The sequence below is a fragment of the Anopheles stephensi genome, chromosome 3, assembly GCF_013141755.1.
Source record: "Anopheles stephensi strain Indian chromosome 3, UCI_ANSTEP_V1.0, whole genome shotgun sequence".
Lineage (NCBI taxonomy): Eukaryota > Metazoa > Arthropoda > Insecta > Diptera > Culicidae > Anopheles > Anopheles stephensi.
In genome coordinates this window covers 52,058,762-52,075,902 of record NC_050203.1, presented here as the reverse complement: position 1 = coordinate 52,075,902, position 17,141 = coordinate 52,058,762, and the positions used below count along the sequence as shown (strand labels likewise).

The 17,141-nt window shown below is 46.0% G+C and overlaps 1 protein-coding gene across 4 annotated transcripts in view; it reads left to right on the top strand.

The window, feature by feature from the left end:
- The window catches only part of LOC118512434, a 39,996-nt gene extending 23,675 nt beyond the window's left edge, over nucleotides 1-16,321 (top strand). For all 4 annotated transcript variants that reach the window (XM_036056893.1, XM_036056894.1, XM_036056892.1 and 1 more), the window contains one exon: nucleotides 7,032-16,321. In XM_036056893.1, coding sequence (XP_035912786.1) covers nucleotides 8,127-10,721 — 2,595 coding nt within the window. In that variant the 5' untranslated portion in view covers nucleotides 7,032-8,126 and the 3' untranslated portion in view covers nucleotides 10,722-16,321. The remainder of the gene's footprint in view (nucleotides 1-7,031) is intronic.
- The last annotated feature ends 820 nt before the right edge of the window (nucleotides 16,322-17,141 follow it).

The window sequence follows — 17,141 nt, the reverse complement described above, 5'->3', positions numbered from 1 at the left end:
TATCCTCTAACCAAGGCTTGTTTAATGTAGGTCGTCTTTTACTACTTTGAATTTTAAAAGTGGATGGAAAACCTGTAGTTACGTTAGGGATAAAAATGACTTCCGTAAAAGTATTTTCAAATTAAGTTTTGAATCCTTCAAATACGTTCTCCTGAGCAATGGATTTGAAATTGCTAACTTTGATTTTTATCTACTTCTGCAACAAAACGCACTTTTTCTATTGCAAATGTTGAAGAACCGGGATATTTCTGATCAAAAATTAGATACGCAAGAGAGTTCATGGGGAATTCAGAAATAATCCTCTATTTTTCCTTAAAAAAATTGAAACCGTTAAAAGTGCTATTTAATTTTTACGTTCATCTCAAAACTATCACAAACGATCCTAAAACCACCATAACAGAACTGATGTTGACAGACCGAGCTTGTGGCAAATCTTGAAGAATATAGCGAAGCAGTAGCTACTCTCATACCATCTCTTCTGCGATTTTAAAGCAGCATAGGACAGCATAATAAGGGTAAAACCGTACCACGCAAAGATATTTTTTTTAAATCCCAGTGAAGCTCATCAGGTCCGTTAAAATGACAATGGCCAACATCACTAGTCAGGTGAAGTCGGATTGCCATCATCAAGAGCCGGCCTAAAGGGTTAATGCAGGACTTTTCTTTAATCTGGCGATAAAGAAGATCACTCAAATCCAAATTTAAAAGCTTCGGAGACCATTCGCAGTAAAACAAATCTAAATTTTAGTATACTCAGAAAACATGAACATAATTGGTTTGAGGCTCATCTATGTAGCAGAAGCTTGGTTTAAGACTATCTCTAGAGGACAATTCTCAATGGAGCAAAAGCAAGCGGCAGCAAGCTCAGGTAGAAGATAACCGAAGGCGAACATCAAAATGGTGGTGACACCAGAAGGGACCTTGCTGATAAACACTTATTTACTTAAGGTGTCTCTTTTTTGAAGTCTTCCAAAACATCATCCATCTTGAATCATAATTCGGCACTGACAAAAAAACAGATGTAGTTTTTTTGTTTTTTTGAACTACAGGACTTATGTAGTTCAAAACTAAACCAATTGTACAAACAATCTGAAAGTGTCATACAGATGAGACAGCTCTACGCTATTATAAGTCTTTTGATTAATTTTATGTGTTAAATCTCATACAATGTTCCCATTCGCCACTGCCAAAATTGTCATACTTTGACATTTTATTTATTTATTTTCGTTATTACGGTCTTTGACATTTTCTGTGCACTAAATTTAAATCAAATCTAATCAAAACACTTTCCCAACACCGCACAGCCAACCATCAATAGAATACTTAAATATCACCACCGTCACAAGGACATTTGTGCAGCCAAGCGCCAAACAGCTTATCCCAAGCGCCTCCTCGCGTACAACGGAGTCGGGTGCCATTTGCGCTTGTCCGCGGTGCTGTTAAATCAAAATTTCAACCTAAGCAAAACATGCAATTTCCAACTTGTACTACGGCAGCACATTCCGGGAAGGCCGGCATGTTATATGTGCCCAATCCTTTGCTGCACTGTAACCGTCAGCGCAAGAATGTCGGGCCGCTAAACCCGTGCGCCCGACAAATTCCGCTATTGTATGCTAATGTGAAGGTGAGCATGTGTGTGTGTGTGTGAGTGAGTTTCGCGACGAGTTTTCAAGGTGCGGCAATCAGTATGAATCACGTCACGGTACGCCAACATCACATGCTACGGAACATAATCCCTTCCCATCCAGATGGGGCAAGAAAAATGGAAATCTGGTGGAAAATCACATGGCAAAGACATTCCCGGGATAACGATGGTGGCAAACAGAAAAAAAAGCACCCGGTGAGAGAGACACCACTACACTCACACCAACCGTGACGGAGTGTCCTCCTGTTCTGGGTTATCGTCCTGCTTGCGAGGTGTGTGTGTCTGTGTTTTTTCGCCTCTGCGCTAGCTCTTTCCACTTTTTGCTCAATTTTTTCCCACTCATCCACAGCAAACATTTGGCGGGTGCAAACCGGCACATGTGCGTGTGAGGGTGGAAAAACTGGGCGAAAACTCCGTCGTCTCCCGGTTTTAGAACATCAGTCTTTTCTTCTATTTTTCGGTGAACATGGCACATTTTTCTACCACGGATTTCATCCTCCCCCCCAAAACCTCCAAGGCAGCTCGTCCCTTACGTGTTGATTTCTAACGAGATGAAAGATCCTCGCGAACGGCACCTTCTATTTTGGTGGATCCTGTGCTTTTTTGTTAGTGTGTGTGTGTGTGTCTGCTTTGCTCAGTTCCTTCACACTGCCACTCTATGCACTTCTTCGCTCACAGTGACGGCTGTTTGATGGCCCACTCGCAACGATTCGGGTCGTTGACTAAAAGATGAAGCCTTCAACGGCGAACGTCCATTGCCTTGGCCTGGGGTTTTCCTTGTTTTTTTTTTGGAGCTGCATTTCCCCGCTCACACAAACGCAGAGCAAAGCCATTTGCACCATTCTCATCGTGTGCGATTTGCTGTGGGTGCATTTTCTTCTCACTGTGCCAGCATCCAGCATTTGCTCCATATCTGATCTGCACCCTTTTCTGTGCAGTAAAAAAGGGAAATGTATGGAGCAGTTTGTTTTCCTTTTTTTGCCGCTTCGTTTCGAGCCAAAATGAGTGGGTGCACTTTTACCGAAATGATGCAAAACATTTTTCATGTTTCTTCGGTAGAATTTCCCACGGCACGGTACACCTTGATGCAGGTGCTGCGAGGGAGGTGCTGCGAGGAACGATCCAACATCCCATTAACCCAGGTGGGAGCCTCCATGCACGGGAGCCATCCTCGGTCGAAGTGTCCGTATCCGTGTCGCTGTGGTTTTGTGAGCGTGTGTGTGTGTGTGGTTGCGCTTGTCGAGAAGATTATCCCGCTATTAATAAGAGAAAAGGTATTCATATTTTCATTCACCATTTACCGGAAACGATGCCCAGACAAACCTGCTATCCACCAGCCACGGGTTGCAGCGAAGAGCAAGCGCCCTTGGTGTACACCGCGCTAGAACTGTCTTCTAACAGTGACAGTGTAAAAATGAACTTTGCACTCGTGCCGATGACATTCTTGCTAGATGGCTGGTTGAATATCAAGTGCACACCCGCAGAACGGTGGATGGTATGCAATTTGCATCTTGGAACGGATAAACCGTGGAGAAATGGCGTCAAAAGCAGCGATTTTGATGAAGTAATTGACACGTCTGTGTGTGGTTGGTTGTAGCGTTGAATAGTGTCTTGAAATTTATTCAGCTCAAAAAGCGGGAAAATTCTGCAACGCATTATGAGGAATCATTTTAAGCTGATTAACGGTGGCGGAAAGATGTCGCAATGAATGGTATGCCTTCGTTCCTGGTTACATTAGACAGCTTTTGACAACACTGAAATGATTCATTTTTAACAACATGAATGTTTTCCAAGATAAAACCACTAGACATTTCTCACTTATACTGAAACCATGCTAGTTGCTTTTTTGTTTTATTGATTTTTACTTAATACAGGATGATCCAGATAAATATTGCATATTTATAATACTAAATTTCTTTGGGTGTGTCATGATGATTTTTGCCGGCTATCAAAATAGATATATGCTCTCAGGAAATTAATCAAACAAAAATATAGACTTGGTAGGACATTCCTTGCGTTATTCCAAATAAAATTTCCCAAACTGTTAGGGGTTTTTGAACATGCATGTCCTAAAGCTGACGTTGCTTAACACTGTAGACATGTCTTATGTACAGTTAAGACTTCACCAGTTGAAATGCTTGCCCTCCCAACTCCTCACACCACAACATCATGGATGATTTTGTTTGAAATGCAGTTAAAAAAAGTTAATTGCACTTTCAGTAAAGCAAAAGTCTAGTGCATGAACGAAATTTCAATAGTTTTTGAGGACTTTTCCCGACAGACTGTTGTCTGTGTTTGCGAAACAGGATAGAAGCTGTGATCGATGCTAAGAGTGGTGGTTCTCTTCTTTCTTCTTTTCTGATCTAACGACCTCTTAACTTCATGCCTGCCATTTTTGGCTCAGTCCTCACTTTGAGGGAACGGCCCAGATGAGACTTGAACCCCAGTGCTGCCGTGTTAAGACCGGTGCCGCAGTCGCAACTACCATCAGGCCACCCCGGGCTTAGAGTAGTTATTTCAAGTGAGGATTTTTATTTACTAAGAAGATTTTCTTTTCGCTTATCAAACTGTTTATAAATCCCAAACACCCTGTACGTTGCAGATTTTTTTTTTCAAAAAATCGAGTCAAAACTGAAACTCATCACATTCGGGATTTTATACTAAGTATTTTAACTTGTATTAAAGAATATACCATTTTATTTAAGATTTGTGTTAAACAATCGCTTGTATCAGTTATTATTCCAAAACGACAACTCAATGAGGTCTTAAGACCAATTTCCTTCAATCTCTTAAGAGTATCAAAAATGTGTTCTCAAAACCCCACCCATAAGCATATTGGAAGTGCCTATGTCCGCACTATCGATTTCAACCCAATCCACCGGCTATATGCATCCAGGCCCAGCGTACATGTTTAACGTAATCCTTCGCGCGCTCCGTGCGCGTTTTTTAGCCAGCTTGGAAGGGACAAAAAATCTTCCAACCTCGGCTCAGTTTTATCGTTACATTCTGTGTGCCCGATCGTCTGCTTTTGACGTTTGGACAACGATACTTTTCCCGACAAACCATCATCACCCCGAAGCGGTCGAACCGAATCGAGAATGCAGTGCAAAAACACCAGATTTCGAACTGCTGCCACCTGTGTGTTGCTAGGCGGTCGTCTGTCTGTCGGTGTATAAGTGTGTGTTGGGTGAAAACATTTTTTGCACCCCAGACTCCACTTCAAGTCACTTCAGGCAGGAGTAGTTCAGCTTGGTTGGTGTACTGTTTCTATGTGAATCTCATCACTATCGTACGCCGTTCGATGCTGGCTACCGGGGAAAACCTCTTCTGATGTCACCAACCTCGACCGTACACATACCTACATCCAGCTTTTCGGCCCAAAATCGGTAGTGAAAGGTGGATATGCAGGTGTTATGGCGACCCACATGTCACGCGCATTCAAACACACTGTGCCCGGTGTTCGAGCGCCGGGGCACAGGAGATGCAAATGTCGATAATGGGATTGCGTGATTAAGTCAGCGTATCCTGTGATATGGTAGAACCCGGTAGTCTGTGTCCTCATTTCAGGTTGATATTCCCCTTTCTTTTGCTCGCTCTGTCTATGCCTCTCTCTCTCTCTTTCGCTCTCGCAAACACAGAATTACCGGTTGGGCAATGTCGTTTGTAATGGAAGAAGGCACAATTACGGTACCGTACAGATTTACGTCTAGCCGTAAGAATCTCGTGTTCCACAGGCTCTACTGGTGCTAGTGTGCAAGTGTTTCTGCCTAATGCACTGCTACCGAGCGATGTGCCGTACCGTGCAGAAACTCCGTATTAAAGTTAACTCAATTAACGAGCCCATCCATGTTTGCATCCAGCGGTTTCGGAGTAGGATGTGAAGAGGTGATTAAGCGTAAGCCGGTTTGCTGTAATGAGTTTTGTAGGGCTCGGCAGTAGACACAAACAGAAAGAACCCGGGTTTTTTTTTTGCCAGAGCTGAGCTGGAAGAGCACCAGATTCTAGTGGAGATAATTATTTAAAATTAATGGGAATGTCAGGCACTCTTTGGTGCAACATTTTTGAAACACATTCTTAGCCATAATTTATTCAGTTCAATACCACGCTGTAAGTCCGCTGCACAAAGCATTGTTGCGCAAGTAACCCAATTTCAATGCAAATACCATTATTCACATCCGATTGATTATTTATTGCACCGTTCTTAATAACAATTACCGATTGGTGCAACCCACACACACGCACACACGCGCGCGTTTGGTGCAACCCCACCGAGTATCGATTACAGACGCCGTACGTCGTCCCTTTTGGTGCATAGACACTGCATCGTATGTGGGCCACATTTTTCCTTTCCTTCTGGCAGGTCAAATGCGTTAAATCCTTCCAGTGCAACAATTTCGACCACCCTCGAAACGTACCAAATTGCAACTCTATGCATGTGTGTGTGAGTGCACCGAATAATCCTATTATCGATGCACTGTAACTAATGTGGATAGAACTTTGTGCCATGGTGAACAGCATTCAATGGGAAAATTTATCACTTCTTCGTATGATTGCATGTGGCTGCGTGCTTATGCAGGAGGCACCGGCACCGGGCTCAGTGATCGAAAGGTCGCATAATCAAACATTCGCAACAGAGCAAAAGGAGGGGGGATTTATAGCTATTGATCCGTTAAAATCGATTCCCAACCATCCTCAACCGTAAAGAGAATGGGAAATGGAAGCGCAAGTAATTATCCTACCGACGCACAAAAGCTTTACTATTATGAGAAAATTACTCCTGATTAGAAAATCACTCAACGGGACGCACCAACACACTCGCGCAGGTAGCTCTTGAAAACCTCCTACTACTAAATGGAATTGAATTTTCACCCAACACTTCCCACGCTGGTTCCAAGGGTCGAAAACGATCTTGGGCGAGACTGTTTGCCATCGTTTGACATTTGCCACCCACAGCAAATTACAACACCACACAAACAACACCTCAGCAATTCCACGACCCCCATTCAGCGGTGGAAAGCTGTCAACCAGTGTAAATAAATTCGACCCTAATCGAGTTTTCGGACAAAGATGGAATTCTTATGCTTTCCCCTTAATTTCATGCTTGCCAACTTCAGTGGCACATATTCTTTAGCATTTCGTACTTGGCTGGACACCAGAATGTTGGCGACATCCTGACCAGGCGACAAATCCGACTGCCGAGTGACCTGGAAAACTTTCCTCCTTCTTTTGTCACTCATTTCCGCGTTTTCCTGGGGTGTTAAAATGGTCGCAAAAAGATCATTTCACCTCCCAGGGGGTTTCCACAAGCGGTCCAGAAAAATCTTTCCCTCTCACTGACACAATATTTATTTATATCTCGCCATTTCTCTCCATCTCTTCTTTACAGTGTCCGCGTATTCATGCAGCTCGACCTCATTCTGGAGTGCTTGCTCCACCATCGCCGGCACCTGCTCTGAAGGGTGTTGATGATGGCATAGACGAAACAACAACAACAACAACAAACAACAAATTATCGCCAGCTGGTGCGCTTCATCGCGTCCAGAAACAATTCTCACCGGCACCGGCCCACCATTTCCGGGAGCGGCTTCTTGACACGGAAAAGCGCGTCCTCTTCCCGTACTCACAGTCCCAGCGGGAGTGAGACGCAGTGTTATCGGGATCCGGGGATGTTTTCGAGCAGACCGTTGCACGCCATCCGGTGGACGGGGGCACGGTTCGAGTGACACCGGAATTAAACACCATAGACACGAAAAAACGAAACACCACGCTCCACGCCCGAGGAGTTCCGGTTCATCACGTTCCCGTGGTTCGTGTTTTATGCACGCGCCTAATTGCCAGTGCTAGTGAGGCATCACGGTGGTGAGATTGGACGGCGTGCACGAATTAAAATCACTTTATTGCCGCCGGGGACGAGCGCGCCCAGAGAACTGTGAACCCGCGGTACGTGCCCATCCTTAAGCAGTGTCCAGTGTGCGAGCGCGAGTGTGTGTGTGAGTGAAAACGGCATCAAACGTGAATCAAAACACGGTGGTGTGTGCGAACGTGTCGGATCGCACCAAGTGTGCAAATCACGCCCGTCCCTACCGGAGATGTCATTCATAATTACTTCTTCAAAGTCGGACCGAGGACGTGGCGTGGAAGAAAACGATGGTGCCGGGCTCTAACGAACCGGGGACACGACCGTGATCGAGAGTGTAAAATCTTGTGCGATGAATGTGTCGCAGCGTGCCGGTACGCGGACACTAGCTTGCTTACCCCGTAGGATGAGGGCCCAGTTAGGTTCGGAGCATTCCGTTGAAGATAGCTGAACGGTGACGTGCTACAGGCAGGCAGAAAACACTCGCTGGGCAGGTCAGTGAGTGGTCGGCGGATTGAGCAGAAGTAGCTTTATTCGGTGTTAGTGTATGTGTGTGCGTGCGTGTGTTATTTTTTAATTTGTGTACGTGCGTGTCTGTGTGTGTGTGCGCCACTGTTTGCCAGTATGTCCCGGTGGGACGCAGCATTGATACTGATGGCGCTGCTCGGTTGGAGCTCGCTACCCTCGACGGAGGGCTGCCCGGCGGAGGTGTGCGTGTGCAAGTGGAAGGGTGGCAAACAGACGGTCGAGTGTGGTGGACGCTTTCTGAACTATCTGCCGGACGGTATGGATCCTGGCACGCAGGTGCTCAACTTTTCCGGCAACAGTCTCACGATACTGCAGAGCGAACGGTTCCGCAAGATGGATCTGATCAATCTGCAGAAGATCTATCTGGCCCGCAACCAGATCATGAAGATACACGACCGCGCATTCCGAGGGCTCACTAATCTGGTGGAGCTCGATCTCTCCGACAACACGCTGTCGGAGGTTCCGACGGAGACGTTCCAGGACTACGCGGCTCTGATGCGTCTCTCGCTGAGCGGCAACCCGATACGGGCACTGCGCTCGAACGCCTTCAAGCAGCTGTCGTACCTGACGACGCTCGAGCTAAGCAACTGTCAGATTGAACTGGTCGAGGACGAAGCGTTCATCGGCATGGACAATCTCGAGTGGTTGCGGCTGGACGGTAACCGCATCACCACCATCCGTGGCGCACACGTACTGCCCGAGTCGCTGCACGGCATCAATCTGCAAAGCAACCGGTGGCACTGTGACTGTCACCTTACGGACGTGTACACCTGGCTGAACAGCTTCAACGTGCCGCAGCGGGAGGAAATCAAGTGTAGCGGACCACCGCGACTAGCGGGTGAAACGGTCAAGACGCTCACGCTAGACGATCTTGCCTGTTTGCCGGTGGTGACACCGGAAACCTCCTACCGGGAGATTGCGGAAGGTCGAAACATCTCGCTCGACTGTCGGATAGCGGCCATCCCAGAGCCCACGGTGGCGTGGCTATTCCAGGGACAGGTGCTTCTGAACGATAGCTTACTATCGCCCAACCTACACCTATACTACTACATAGACGATGTTGATGGTGCGAAGCACAGCGAACTATTCATCTACAACATCAACGCAGACGACAATGGGACGTACTCCTGTGTGGCGGAAAACTCTGCCGGCCGCGTGCAAACTAACTACACACTGCACGTGATCGTGAAGGAGGAACCCGTCGTCGAGCAGGTCACCTTCTCGGAGGAGTACTTCCTTGCGATAGTGGCCGCCAGTGCCGCATCGGCTGTGCTGCTCTGTCTGCTGTGCTGCATCATCGCGTGCAAGTGTGCCCGATCGCGACGTTCGTCAGCCGGTGGAAAGAAGAACCGTAGTTCCAAGGGTCCCTCCGACCATGGGTCCGGTGCTCCTAGCCAGCAAAAGTGTGCCTCGATAACGAACGACATCGGTGAACCACTGACGGCGGCCAAAATGAACGGTGCACTAGCGCTGGGTGATGGTGGCAATCCACAGGACATTGTGCTCTACCTGAACGCGAATCCGAACGGGCTTGACAAGGCCACCCTCAACAACATGACAGCGATGGCTCAATTCTGCAGTCCGCCGTCGGCACGTAGCTATCAGGATCAGAACCCGGATCTGATCAACGATGCCGAGAGTGGTCAGCACAAAACGCGTCCACGACCCGACGCGATCGATTCCGATCTAGGTGAGAAAGACTCGGATGAACAGAGCAGTGTGCAGGACGGTAGCAGTGAAGCTAGCTTCCAACAGCAGCAGCAATCGGGTGCGTACTATCCTCCGATGGTTCTACGCGGACCACGCTTCACGTCCTCCGCACTCTCAACCTTACCGCGCGGCGGAACGGCAGCCCTAGCCGGCAAAGACCTTTCGGCCTACCAGCATCAGGTGGACATCCATCTGAGCCCGGGGTGCTTCCTCGATCAGAACGGCTATCCGATCGATCTGAGCCTGATGGCAGCACCGAGTGGGCCACCCGTCAACTACTACCGTACGTTACCGCACAAGAAGCACCAGCAGCAGCACCAACAGCAGCAGCAACAGCAACCGGGTCCGGGCAAGGCGATCGCACGGTACGCGAACGATGCCGAGTTCATAAGCCGCACACAATCACCAGCTGCCTATCAGATGTACGCCCCGACCGACGTGCGGTACACGGCCGAGGGCTACCCCCAGGGTCAGCAGAATGACCACACCCAGTTTCCTTCGCCCCCGGACGGTTACAAGGGGGAGGTGCATCCCGTGGCCTACATGAGCTCGACGGCGGCAGCAGCAGCTGCGTTCTGCGTTGGGCCCGCACCACCCCAACAGTGGCCCACCTTCCTGCCCGGGTTCCACCCGCAGCTTATCCCCATTATGGCACCGGCCAATGGTGCACTGCTCGCCTCCCCCATGATGGCCTCCCCCGGTGGTCCACCGCAGCAAGTGCAGCAGCAGCAGCAGCAGCAACAGCAACTAAGTAGTCCACAGACCCAGCCAGGCACTGCGCTCAAGAAATGTTCCGTCGGTGCGCAGACTTCCGAGCTGGACAAGGACGTCATACCGGAGCAACGCGAGGAGGAGGAGGAAGAGGAGGAAGAACACGAGAATGGTGGCAGCGCGGTGAAGTTGCGGCATCTCACCGGCCCGCTGGCGGACAGTCCGGACGAGGGTTACGTCGGGGACAGTCACGAAACGAGTGACATTTGACAGCAGCCCAAACTGGATCCGGCGCTGCACCATCACCAGCTCCACCGGCACCAACAACAACACCACCAACACCAGCAGCTCGAGTCGGACGATGTGCCGTTATAAGACTAGTGAGATGCGTTAGATCCTTCCGGTTTGTGTTTTGTACATTTGTAGTATAAATTAGTAAGAGTCACGCGGCACGAGTGCGATCTTCTGCTACAGAAGATATTTGTTTCCATGCGGTGTAAATGGGTATTGAGAGTGCTTGTTGATATGAGTTAAGTGTGAGGTAACTCCAGAGACAGTTCTCCAGGAGCAAACGAGACACAGTTCTTTAATGGTGGCAAGCTCTTTCACGCCGCCGTCGTGCTTTTCACTACTTCCTACAGGTTTCACACAGCGCCACACTTCCCTACTTGCTTCATCGGTGCGAAGCTTTGGGAGGGGGGGGGAAAGTTTTTCTGATCGATGCAGCTGTGTGTTGTGTGCACAATGGAATGTCACTAAAGATGTAGATAACATGTCAAAAATAGGAAGAAACCGTTTAACGTATTCACCCTGTAGAAGAGATACGACGCTGAGAGAACCATGTTGGCACGATGTACCATTATTATTTTTTTTAGCAAGCGAAAGATTACGTTTCTGTTCGACTTTTTTTTGTGTCGCTACGCCTGTTATTATGCAATGTGAGGTTTAAAATCTCAAGTCTCCTCAACTGTGACACCTTTTCAAAAGTGAGCCAAGCTGTGTCTAAATATGTTGTTACCTACCAATGCTCCGTTCAAAATACATTGCATAGTTTCAGGCGTTTCGAACAAACGGTCCAGCTTCTTCTAGTTTAAAAAAAACACACACAAAAGCACAGTAAGAAAAGGTTTTCAGGGCATTTGTTGAATTCTTACCAACTCGTTTGTAACACTTCATACCAAACTCTCTCGCCGCCCTTCCACTCAAGGTAGAAAAACAAAAGGAACAAGATAGTGTCCAGTTTAATCCGACGGAGTGGGTAAACAAAACTGATTTTCTGCTACCATGCAAAGCTCCCAAAAAGCCACACAACGGCAACAAACAAACAACAGGGTCATTGTATGAAATGAGCCGAATGGCGGGTTGTCCTTAATAGAAGTTGATTGATTGAAAGTAGCCATTTGCCTGGGTGAAACGGACATGAGTTTCGTGAAGTGAAAAGTTTTGCACACAAAAACATGTGCAAATGGGACAAACAAAAAAATACACACACAGACCACCACACACACTAATTTCATGCTGCCTGTAATTGACAACAAAATGGAAACCCTTGGCAAACGGAGCAAAGCAAAAAAAAAAGCAGAAGTACCCAATAGGAAACCGGATGGAAAGGAACGTGAAAACAGTGAGCCTTGTTTGTCGTTCGAAAGCGTGTAAATTGCAAATAAAAAAGGGGCATATTTAAAACAAAATTGCGTTTACAGTTTGGTTCTGTTGTTTGGACGGATCTCTCTGGTACACGGAGGTTGGGTTTGTGTGTGTGTGGTTGTGTGAGTGAATGCGTACGATAGAATGTAAATGGTTCACATTTAGCCTGGTAGCGCGGGAAGGCGTGTGGAATTGTGCAGCGTAGGTCGAACTGAGAGGTAAACCTTTGTTATGGAATTTTCCCCGGGTGAGTGATAAAGCTGGTAAAGTGAGGAGGAAATGCTGCGTGTAATGGTAGTGTGAATAGGAATGTAAGGGTGCGTGTGTGTGTGCGCGCGTTTGAATAGGAGCAAAAAAGCAAGCGGAAAAGTGCATAATCGTAAGGAAAATCGGTCATTATTAAAACAAAAATGCGGATCGAGATTGACAGGGCATGGTTTTGCAAAGGGAAAGGCTCGCGCAATCGATGAATCGATGCATATGGCAGTGACTGTAAATAGAGGATTCGAAGATTGTAGATAAGCTGCGTGAAAAAACGGAAGAAAAAATAAAATTCAAATGCTACCTAGAATGTGTTGCTGTTTGGAGTGCTCAATTGATGGTTGATTGTGTAAAGTATGTTCGTTTAATTACCTTTATGGTTTGGTTTTTATTTTCAGGCCATTTTGATTTGATTAAGCTTTGATCTAAGCATTGCAGGACAAAACGCTAATTAAAGTATCACATTTTTTGCTTCGATACTGGAGGCAACACATCAATAACATGCTGTGAAGTATCAGTAATCAGGTATTATACCGTTGTTGCAAACTAAACCAATACTGAACCCTAGCTGAGAACTATCCCTCAGTGTGTATGTGTGCGAGTTTTTATGCATTTTTCGTCTCTTGACTTTAATTGATTCAAACCTCACAATCACATTTTCACGACCCTTTAAATGGAAATTTATTTAACAACCGGATCCACTCGTACTAGAATTCCATATTAATTATTATACGCACCAGCTAACCTGGCTGGGAGCATCTCGCAAACACCTTACCAACGCAAAACTAATATTATTTCGATACGGATAATCATTAAACGCATCCATGCACGGTACACTTTCACGGCAGGAACGGAGGGTGAATTAATTCTTTTTAATGCGATTTAGCGATTTGTTTGTGCGTTCCATTAGAGTAAACACCCGTAACACCGTATGCGATTGCGAGCAAACGGGCGAGCAGCAAAAAAGTGCTACCTTTTAGGCTTTTAAAATGCATGAACCCGCACACGCATAAAAGGTGCAATATGTTGATTGAAAGTGGTGCTGAGTGGTGTTCGGGTTTGGTTTCTGTTAATGTTTGTGAGTGCTAAGCGGTAATAATTATTTTGTTATACGCAAGCATTACACACCGGTGCCTGCGCTTGTGCCCGTCGGATGAGTACACATTTTCAATGGCTGATTTGCTGAGCGAAAAAATAAAGACCCACAATAAATTGAGGTACATGCATTCGATTTGGAATAATGCTCACAGCACAGCATTTGATTGGAAGCTGGAGGTTTGCAATCATATTTAAATTTGTTGACGGTTCGGTGGCTTCACCGAGTGCCATCAGTTCGGTGCGCCATGTTTAGTTGCGTAGGCAACGGTGGACCGATGTTAGCTTGGCCGGCGATGCATCTACATAATTGCATCAAGCCGAACGTCATTAACGGCAGGACAGCTGCCAATAATTAACGCGAATGCTTTTAGCTGATTTATTGCACTAATTCTAACGCAAATAGGATTCCCGGTACCAGCGCCGAGGGTAATACGCACCGGTGTAAATATGGAAAACACATCGTGTCTGGCAATTGTAATCGGGCTCAGGAAAACCTTTCCGTAACACATATCTGAACACACAAACCCCAATAGCGTGATGTTTGTTGGTGTGAACATTAAATCAGCAGCAGTAAACAATGTATGTTTTTAAACTGGCCCTTGAAGAGTCCGGGCCTGGTGGTCATGGGTTGAAATGTATTTAATTTCGCGCAACTGTTACCGGGCTGTTGTTCTTTGGAAAAGCTCCTAATAACATTTAACGTCCCGCAGCATGTTGTTTCTGTCCAGCTCGTTTGCTTTCTCACAGAAACCTTCAAAGCCAGCTCCAGTTCTTTCTATGCTCCCTTCTTGTTTGGTCCCAACAAAACAAACCAAATGGCCAATTGCCATAAAAATGCTTATTCTTGTGCCAACCGCTCGTATGTTTGTTTCTTGGTCGCTGTTCCGGCCATGTGCAAGCAACTGAAATACTCAACTCAACGCGCGATGGTTGTTCGACAGTTGTTAGCTGCAGATACCAATTGCTTTCTGCAAACGCACTTACCCCGGGATCGGGCATAAAACATGAACACACATTTGGCAGGGCCGGGAGCAGCCACGGTAAAAGAGTACCCCGCTTCCGAATGACCTTCCGAGCTCGGTCGAAAGGATGAACTCGTGTGTGGCTGTGTGAAGCTGCTCACATGCTGTTGATTTGTGCGTTTCCAGGGAGCATTTTTTCCTATCGAAACCCGAAAACAGCACACCGGGTACGATTAGAGATTCTCTCGTCCCGAAACCGCCTGGTACGGTTGTAAAAGGAGGAAGAAAAACAGGGTGGAAAGATATTATTAGATGGGAAAAAAGCATACTCCGGCAGGCGAAGGTTTGGCCAGGGCCGACGAGATATATGGACTTTTGGAATGCTTCTCAAATTGGCAGCATTTACGTGTGAATGATTACGCCGGCTGGGCAAAAAGTTGGGGATAAGGCAAGAAGGCACAGCACAGTCCTCCATAAATGCGTACCGAGCGTAAACGAACGCACAGGCACACATACGCGCGGCGTTTATGGCTGATTGCGAATGCCCGATTGCGATCCTTTTCGACGCCGAGAAGCTTACGGGGTAAACTTACGGTCCACTTAAGTTTCACCAACTTGCTTGCACACATACACACAAGGAATAGCAGCTCGATCGACCCACTGTCCGGGATTTGATTCCCTTTCAAACTCCTGCTGATTATTATTCTGACAGAAATTATGAGCAATTGACCTCTGACGGTAAGCACGCTGGTAGTCGAATAAAACAACGCTCGTTTCGGTAAATCAATCTGTATAGGTGGGATGAGTGGGGTCTGGTGTTTTGGCGGGGGGTTGAACACACGAGCTAAAGGATAAGCAGATCAGAATGATCTCCGTAACGATAACGGTAGCGTTGATAATGGTGATGATATAAAATGAAGCGAAAAGAAAATAAAACAACCGCTGCAAAGATGGCGCGAGCACACTGGCACCGACACACACACATACACTCACAGAGAAGAAATCCCTTACTGTTAATATATTTGGTAATAAAATAAGAGGATGGAAAATGAGGAAATAAAAAGAAACGAAAAGAGAAGCAAAAATCCATACCCACACACACAAACACACACCCAGACTCACCCTGAACGTCAAATCCTCCGTAGCAGATGGTAATCAAACGCAATTCGAAATTAGCTATCAAACAGCTCGCCGAGAGAGAGAGAGAGGGTAGGGAGGGAAACGCTTGATGGAATGAAACGGGAAACGGAAGCACATATAAATCAAGTGAAACTGAAACGATAATTCGATGCCGATGGAAAAAGAGTTTCAATCGCGTATAGAAAACAAAAACAAAAACGAGTCAAAAAACATTCAAAAACTTTAGGAAAATCAATAAAACGGTTATAAAAATCGTTTCTGCTGCTCTCGGAGAGGGAAGTAAAACTAAGCGATGAAATAACAGAAAGAAAAAAACAAACAAAAGACAAACACAACACTTGTAAAACCAAAAAACCATAGGAGATGGGGGAATAAAACAAATCATGAACAACAGAACAACGGTTGAAAAGTGTTGCAAAGCGTAGGACATAGAATTAACAAAATAAAAAAAAAACAGCTAACAGACGATAACAACAAAACCGAGTAAAATGAAAGAACAAAATAAACATTGAAAACCAACAAAAAAAAAAGATACACAAATGAAAAGAGAGGAAAGTTAAAAAAGATGAGTAAGAAAAAGCAAACGAGAAGAAGGAAGAAAAATGTTGTGGCGTGCGGAGAAGTGAACGATAAAATTGAACACAAATTATAAATAGGTTATAAAACAAAGGTAATTTTTATTGAAGGAAAAGGAAAACAAAAAAAAAGACAAACTGAAACACAAAAAATGGAAACAAAATATACATAAAAAATACTGTTTTATGTTTTCCGTGTTTTAATGTTTCATTTCACTTTCGTTCACTTTTATGCTTGGGTTATATGGATGCTGTGTCTCGCTCTGCCCCACCTGCTCATTGCATCATCGCATGCCCATATCAAACAAATGGTTCGGTTCGTCGTTAAAAGCTGGTCTCTCTTAGTTTTTCCCTTTTTCCACCTCAGTTTTCATTTTCCATCGCTTTGTAAGCGTGAAGAAGCTGCCGATTTTTTCTTTGCCTCTCTAAATTATACGCATTTTTACTACCACATGGGAAGAATCATTTAGCAGTACCTCTCTCTCTCTCTCTCTCTCTCTCTCTCTCTCTCTCTCTCTCTCTGTCTATCTCTCTCTCTCTCGCTTTAGCCATTTGCCTTTTCTGTTGGCGTTCCCCGCAAGGCAAATGATGTTTTTCCAACCGCCCAATTCGCATCCATTTACGATTTAATCTGTTTCCCATTCTTCGCAATCGAGTGTACAAAATGGCTACGGCAAAAGCTTTGGTTTGGTGCTTTCGTTTCGTTGGCGTGCTTTGTTTTATTGGCCCGATACCTACGCCGTCGATGGTTTATGTCTCAATTTTCGCCTCTGCTCGATAATGAAGTTGTGCTGCGTGGTCTGGAGCTCAGCCACGCGGCTGCCAGCCTCTCCGGGAATCTTATCGACCCCGGGGTTGGGTATTTGAATACAGAAGAAACCAGAGCTATTTTGTGAGATAAAAATGAAAAAATTGCTCTAAACAAAGACACACACTGAGTGTTGTCTTTTTTGGGAGCTCGATTTAGGGGTTTTAAAACATCTGTACGGAATGGATCGTCTTTTTGT